Below are 7574 nucleotides of genomic sequence, written 5' to 3'. Positions count from 1 at the left end.
ATTCAGGGTGAAGATCAGGATGTGGAATCTTGAGCTTGTAGAAAACTGTTAGAACTGCCCTCAGATTTGTTTCAGGAAAAAATTTTATGAATTGAATTTTTGCCTCTTCCTATACATAGAAAAGAACTAAAACCATTATCTAAAATATCTATCCATTGCAAATAGCATTTAACCATCTACCAAAATGTGATATGATTTTATTTAAAAATTTCAAATATTCTTACGAACATCATATGTCATCTATCAGTAAACAATAAAATTATGTAACTTTAGAAATTTCAAAATGTTATTTTCTTTTTTTTTTTTTCAAAGATTGAATGAACCATTAACAAAGGAAGACATATAAATAGGCAATAAGCTAATGCAAAAGTCTGCAGCATCATTACACATTAGGGAAATACAAATTAAAACAAAATGAGTTACATTAAATAAGACAGACAAAAATGTTAGCATTAATAATACCCAACTGTGGCCAGTTTGGAGCAACTGCTGCTCATGTGCTCTGCTGGCAAGAGTTTAAAATCAAATATCCACATCAAAAACAAGTTACTAAAAAGGTATTCATGCAGCTACAAAAAGTAAACACATATGGTCATAGACAGAAAGGGATAATAGCAATTTTAGTCATAAGAATCCCACACTGAAAATATAACCCAGTTGTCTATCAACAAAATAGTACATAAGTAAATATTGATACATACCAATAAGAAAGTACTACTTAGCAAAGAAAAAACTAAAATGCTGATAGTGTAAAGTTGTATAAGAATATTTTAAAATATAGCAATTAAAAGAAAGGCTTAAGATACAAGAAAAATACCTACTGCACAGTTTCATTGATATTAAATTCTAGTATAGATTAAAATAATTGTTAGAGATGTGAATCAGACCAGTATTTGTTTCTGGGTTGAGTGACTTCACTAGAAAAGGAAATGTGGGACATTTCTAGTTTCATGAAAGTTTTGTCTCTTGGTACTGGGTGTAAGCTATAAGTGCAGGTACTATTGAAACGAGTTGAAAGTTAGCCTAAACATGTGAGTTTTCTAGGGTTCATAAGTTATACCTCAATTAAAAAAAAAAAACTTCAATATTGCTTGACTACTCATTCTTTCAACAAGTATTTATTGTGAAGGGGGATGTAGGAACATTTGAATAAAGATTTGTGATCAACAGATTTTAATAACCAGTAATCTAATTTGTTGAGGACAGTTTAGTAAAGTATCCAAAGCTAGACGTCTATCTCCATTTCAAAGTACAACAGAAATAACAGTTACAGATATAATGTGTATGTAACTTTTCTCAAGGAAATCTTGTATAATCACTTTGCACAGCCTTGAACTCTAGGGCAAGTCAACGTAATCTTATTCATAGGCAGCACATCTATTCATACACTTTTGCAGAGCTCCCTTGACCTCACTGTTCCTCAGACTATAGATGAGGGGGTTCAGCACAGGGGTGAAAATAGTATAGTACACTGACACAACCTTATTGTAGTTAGCTGACTTATAGGATTTAGGTCTCATGTAGGTAAAAATGCCAGCTCCAAAAAAGAGTCCCACCACAGACAGGTGGGAGGAGCAGGTGGCAAATGCCTTCTTGCGGGCTTCATTAGAATGCATGTGGAGAACAGCAGCAAGGATGAGACTATAGGAAATCAAGATGAGGGAAATGGGGATCAGGAGCATTAACACACAGCAGATGTACATGACATACTCAAAGACAGAAGTGTCAGCACAAGCCAAACGCACAAGAGTGGGCGCCTCACAAAAGAAGTGATCAATCTCATGTGTGCTGCAAAATGAGAAGTTCAGGGTAGCAGCAGCCTGCATGAGTCCATCAACTGCACCAAGGAACCAAGACCCCAAAATCATACTGAGACATACTTTCCAACTCATGAGGACTGGGTATCTCAGTGGATGGCAAATAGCAACATAGCGGTCATAGGACATGGCTGCTAAGAGGAAGCACTCACCCCCTCCTAAAGTGAGGAAGAAGAAGATCTGGAACCCACAGCCAGCAGGGGAGATGAACTTCCTGCCAGTCAAATAGTCAATGGCCATTTTGGGCACTATGGCGGAAATCAGCATCAGGTCCATGAGGGAGAGTTGGCTCAGGAGGAAGTACATGGGCCTGTGGAGTCGGGGGTCCAGGAGAATCAGGAGAAGCATGAGGGCATTGCTAACTAGGGAGGTGAAGGCAATTATAAGAACCAACACAAAGAGAAATTGGTGGGCTCCTGTGTGGTTAAAGAGACCTAGGAGAATGAAATCTGCCGTGATATTCCAGTTTTCCATGATTTCAAACAAAAGTGATACTGCAAATGGAGAAATAGATGATAATTACATATAAAAAACATACTAAAATCTATTGAAACACACTAAAATCCAATAATTTTTGATACTGATTAAACTTTAAAGGCATTTTTACTTTCAAAATAAGAGGACTTATATTTTTATGCCTAGGCCATGGAAGAACTGAGTCTGCAAATGGAAACATAATTTGCAATTGTTAGTGCATTTACTTCAAATTTGCCAAGCTATACATTGAAATCAATAATGATCTGCTTACAATATTTCTTCCCAAAGTAACCCTATAATACTAAATGCAAACTTTCATAACTGAAAGGGCATTTTGCGTAGGGAGAAGTTTTACCTGCAAAGTCTCAGAAATGCAAACTTTACTGCATAAAGAAAAGTAAATAAATAAAGCTTCTTATTTCTTTACGTAAGTTCAGTCACTCAGTCGTGTCTGACTCTTTGCAACCCAATGGACTGCAGCACACCAGGCTTCTCTGTCAATCACCAACTCCCAGAGCTTGCTCAAACTCATGTTTTTATGTTTCACGTTTTAACACAGAGCTAAATTAATTTCTCCTTAAGTTTCAGGAGGATCTAAGTTCTTAAAAGGATTTCTATCTCTGAAATCCTGGAACCAAAACTGTTCTATTAGTAGCTAGTTGAATAAATGCAATAATAACTGCAGGACTAAGGATGCTAATTCAGCTTCAAAGATAAGCTGTGATTCGATGAAGTTATATGGCAGAAGGAGTCCACTTCTTCCACGGGTACTCCTTTTACCCCCACTTTTTACATCCATCCCATACTAGACTGCAATTAAGAAGGAGAAAGTTATTGCAAAAGGTTCATTCAATCCTTTATTCTGTCGCTTGAACATCATAATTGTACTGGCAGCATTACACTGAAGGGTTTTAGCTAGTTGTTTTAAAGTTAAATATCATGAAAATACAATTTCTATTTGTCAAACATATTTCATTTTCCAAAGCTTAGTGATCTACATACAGTCATATCTCTAATAATCAGTCTGAACCACTAATAACTATATGCAATCCTAATTATAGCCCTCAGTATCATTCTTCTGAAAGACCTCAAAATATCATAACTTATATTTTTAAGTTGCAGTCTTATTTTTCATTGTTTTCATTACTTTTATTGTTCAAGGTTGATAGAACTTTAAAATTGTTTACAATTTAATGAGTAATTCAGTGACTGCAGGGGTTTGGCAAGTTTCTAAAATTAACTTAAGTATACTATCAATACAGTGGAATTAAGTACTCCCATATTGTTGTGAATCCATCACCAATATTAATCCCCAGACTCTACATCATTTCCAACTGAAACTATTAACAATTAAACAATAACAATAATTATCCATTGCCCCTTCTAATCAGTTCCTGGAAATCACTGGTCTACTTTCTATCTCTATAAATTTGACTATTCTAGGAATAATAGATCAATCACATTTTTATTTTCTTTTTGATTATCTTCTTTCCCTTATCATAATACCCTCACAGTCTGTCCATGCTGTAACATGACTGTGTGGATCACAATAAACTGCGGACAATTCTTCAAGAGATGGGAAGAGCAGACCACCTCACCTGCTTCTTGAGAAATCTGTATGCAGGTCAGGAAGCCACAGTTAGAACATGGAACAACAGACTGGTTCCAAATAGGGAAAGGAGTATGTTAAGGCTATATATTGTCACCCTACTTATTTAACTTATATGTGGAGTACATCATGAAAAAGGCTGGGCTGCATGAAGCACAAGCTGGAATCAAGATTGCCAGGAGAAATATCAATAACTTCAGATAAGCAAATGACACCACCTTTATGACAGAAAGTGAAGAAGAATTAAAGAGCCTCTTGTTGAAAGTGAAAGAGGAGTTAAAAAGTTGGCTTAAAGCTCAACATTCAGAAAACTAGGATCATGGCATCTGGTCCCATCACTTCATGGCAAATAGATGGGAAAACAGTGGAAACAGTGGCTGACTTTATTTTTGAGGGGCTCCAAAATCACTGCAGATGGTGATTGCAGCCATGAAATTAAAAAGATGCTTACTCCTTGGAAGGAAAGTTATAACCAACCTAGACAGCATATCGCCAGTCCATGTTCGATGCATGATACTGGATGCTTGGGGCTGGTGCACTGGGACGACCCAGAGGGATGCTATGGGGAGGGAGGAGGGAGGAGGGTTCAGGATGGGGAACACATGTATACCTGTGGCTGATTCATTTTGATGTTTGGCAAAACCAATACAATATTGTAAAGTTTAAAAATAAAATAAAATTAAAAAAAAACAAGCAGACATTACTCTATCTACAAAGGGCCATCTTGTCAAGGCTATGGTTTTTCCAGTAGTCATTTATGTATGTGAGAGTTGGACTATAAAGAAAGCTGAGTGCTGAAGAATTGATGCTTTTGAACTGTGGTGCTGGAGAAGACTCTTGAAAGTCCCTTGGACTGCAAGGAGATCCAACCAGTCCATCCTAAATGAAATCAGTTCCGAATATTCATTGGAAAAGTGATGCTGAAGCTGAAACTCCAATACTTTGGCCACCTGATACAAAAAGCTGACTCATTTGAAAAGACCCTCATGCTGGGAAAGATAGAAGGCAGGAGGTGAAGGGGACAACAGAGGATGAGATGGTTGGATGGCATCACCGACTCAATGGACATGAGTTTGGGTAAACTCCAGGTGTTGGTGATGGATAGGCATGCTGTGGTCTATGGGGTTGCATAGAGTCAGACATGACTGAGCTACTGGAATGAACTGAACTGAACACGTTTCAGAATTTCATTCCATTTTAAGAATGAGCAATGTTCCTTTGTAAGCCTGTACTACATTTTATTTATAAATTCATTTGATTTATGGACATTTGTGTTGCTTCCCCTCCATTTTTATATATAGGTATCAATTAATTTAATGGGATTTTTTTTGTTAACACATGTGTATGTCTGTGCATGCTCATTTGTATTCGATTCTTTGTGCCCCCATGAACTGTAGTCCACCAGGATCCTCTGTCCGTGAAATTTTCCAGTCAAGAGTACTGGAGCGGATTGCCATTTTTATCTCCAGGGGATCTTCTCATCCCAAGGATCTAATCCAGGTCTCTTGCATCTCCTGCTTTGACAGGAAGGTTCTTTACCAGCTAAGCCAACAGTGAAGCCCTCACACATGGTAATTATTTTTAATTTTGTAAAGATAAATATATGTACTATAAATATTTTAAACTTTGTGCTTGATTTTTGCTTATATCATTCAAGAAAGGTTTTTATGTTTTTAGATAATAAGTATAGTTTACATGAATTTTCATTTTACAAAGTACATTTTCTTATAATGATGCCACTTGTATGGAAATACATTATCAAATATGAGATCATTAACTCCTAATTTTCAATGGACATAAGTGATATAGCTATATATTTTATTTTTAGGTTTAATAAGTATAAACATAAGCAATCATTGTGAATATAAATGATCAGTCAGCATGATAATAGTGTTCAGATGATTTTGTTGGAAGGTAAAGGTCAGCTAACTGTGTCAATTAAATAAAATGAGTAGCAAATTATTTTATTTCCTAAGATGTGATAGTATTTTGTTATTTATTTAATTAAAATTACTAAATGAAATTATTTGCCACTATTTAGAACACTTATGGCATGCGTGGAGTGTGCATTCTGTTTTATCTGACTCTGAGACCCCATGAACTGTAGTTCATCAGGCTCCTCTGTCCTTGGGATTTTTCAGGCAAGAATACTGGAGTGGGTTGTCATTTCCTACTCCAGGGGACTTTCCTGACCCAAGGATTAAAACCCTCGTCTCTTGTCTCTTGCCCCTATGCAAGCGGCATTCTGAAGGACAATTTTTAACAAAATTGACTATGGAATCACAATGTGGTGAAATTTTAAGTGAAGACTTAACTCATCTTGCAAATAAAGTATTTACAATGGTATTAAGTACAAGTATAAAAGCTTATTTCTACCTAGTGTAGGAATAGAAATACTTATACTCTAAATGCTTTCTTCTTTTGTCATATGGTTTCAGGATGCTAGAAATTTTCTGTCATTTCTTCTGTCTTTATAGTCCTTCATTTAGAATAGAGCTAAAATTGTGATATTTTTACTTTAAATCTCAAACACATCTCTTTTACTATAGTACCAGAAGGCATGGGTATAACCTCTTTTATTTTCTCATAGTATAATCTCAGAATATTTTAAATTGCCTATGATTTTTTCTATATTTTTCTAATCCTTGTTTCCATAACATTAAAACTGTAAATTTTCCCTCCAGAATTTTGAGAGGATTTATTAATTTAGTCTGTAAAAAATAAAATAGCAACAGCCAAATCAAATGTGGAATTGGCAGGTTATTACAAGTGTTTTAACCTTATGACTGTGTCAAGTAACATGTTTTAGTTCTTCAGATTGTAGAATAGATAATTAATTGGATTTTGTTTGTAGAAGTATAGAGAAAATAATATGACTATGGACTTTCAAGAATTCAAATTTCATAAGCATAGCTGATAAATATTTAGAGATTAATATCACTTACTCATATAAGATATAAAGTATGAACTCCAATAGTCTGGATCTGCATCCTATCTGAGTGGCATCCTCCTAATGTTCCTCTCTGAGTGGAGGAAGGCTTTTCTAGTCTTGCAGCACCAAACTTACTCAATAATACTCATCTGCAGTGACCTATTAAGGGTTCTGGCATATTGCCATTTTTCTAAATTTACTATCCCATTAATATGTCAGAGCTGCATAAGTATGACTCTTTGGATGCTGAAGCTGTTTACTTTTCAAGGATTTTAGAGATCCTCAGAGCTGTTTACTTTTCAAGGATTTTAGAGATCAATATACATCCCTATGTTTTCAAAATAATACATAATTCATTACAAGAAAAATGTAAAATGTAAATAAGCCTGGAAAGAGATTTCTATTTAAAAATACTTTAAGGAGTGGATTGATCTGATCCTAGTATTACCTGTTTAAACTTTAGTAAGGGAGAAAGGTTAAAGAGTGTGTTATTGAAAGACAGATTTTGGTCAAATTCAGTAGTTACATTGATAAAGTCTATGGTAGAATTCAGCTTTTTTTTTTTTCTTTTCTGAATTTCCTAATATTTGGTAGAATCACTATGTATTATAAATTCTATTTAGTTTGTGTCTATGTAATATAATTGTATATAATTTTATATTTATATGTTTGTGTTATTATCATAATAAGGGCATTATAGCATATATATATATTTTCTGCAAAAAGCTTTGCAATTTGA

At 34.9% G+C, this 7574-nt stretch overlaps 1 protein-coding gene across 1 annotated transcript; it reads right to left on the bottom strand.

The window, feature by feature from the left end:
• Window positions 1-385: 385 nt before the first annotated feature.
• On the bottom strand, window positions 386-2330 carry LOC147369205 (olfactory receptor 2T8-like). The gene has a single exon (XM_086413493.1). The coding sequence runs from the start codon at window positions 2289-2291 to the stop codon at window positions 1359-1361; it is 933 nt and encodes a 310-aa protein (XP_086269619.1). The 5' UTR covers window positions 2292-2330; the 3' UTR covers window positions 386-1358.
• Window positions 2331-7574: the final 5244 nt, after the last annotated feature.

The sequence above is a fragment of the Bos grunniens genome, chromosome 7, assembly GCF_055505025.1.
Source record: "Bos grunniens cultivar Pamir isolate PY7600 chromosome 7, Bosgru_T2T1.0, whole genome shotgun sequence".
Classification (NCBI taxonomy): Eukaryota; Metazoa; Chordata; class Mammalia; order Artiodactyla; family Bovidae; genus Bos; species Bos grunniens.
The sequence above is the reverse complement of the archived record's forward strand: the minus strand, read 5'-3'. Positions and strand labels throughout refer to the sequence as shown.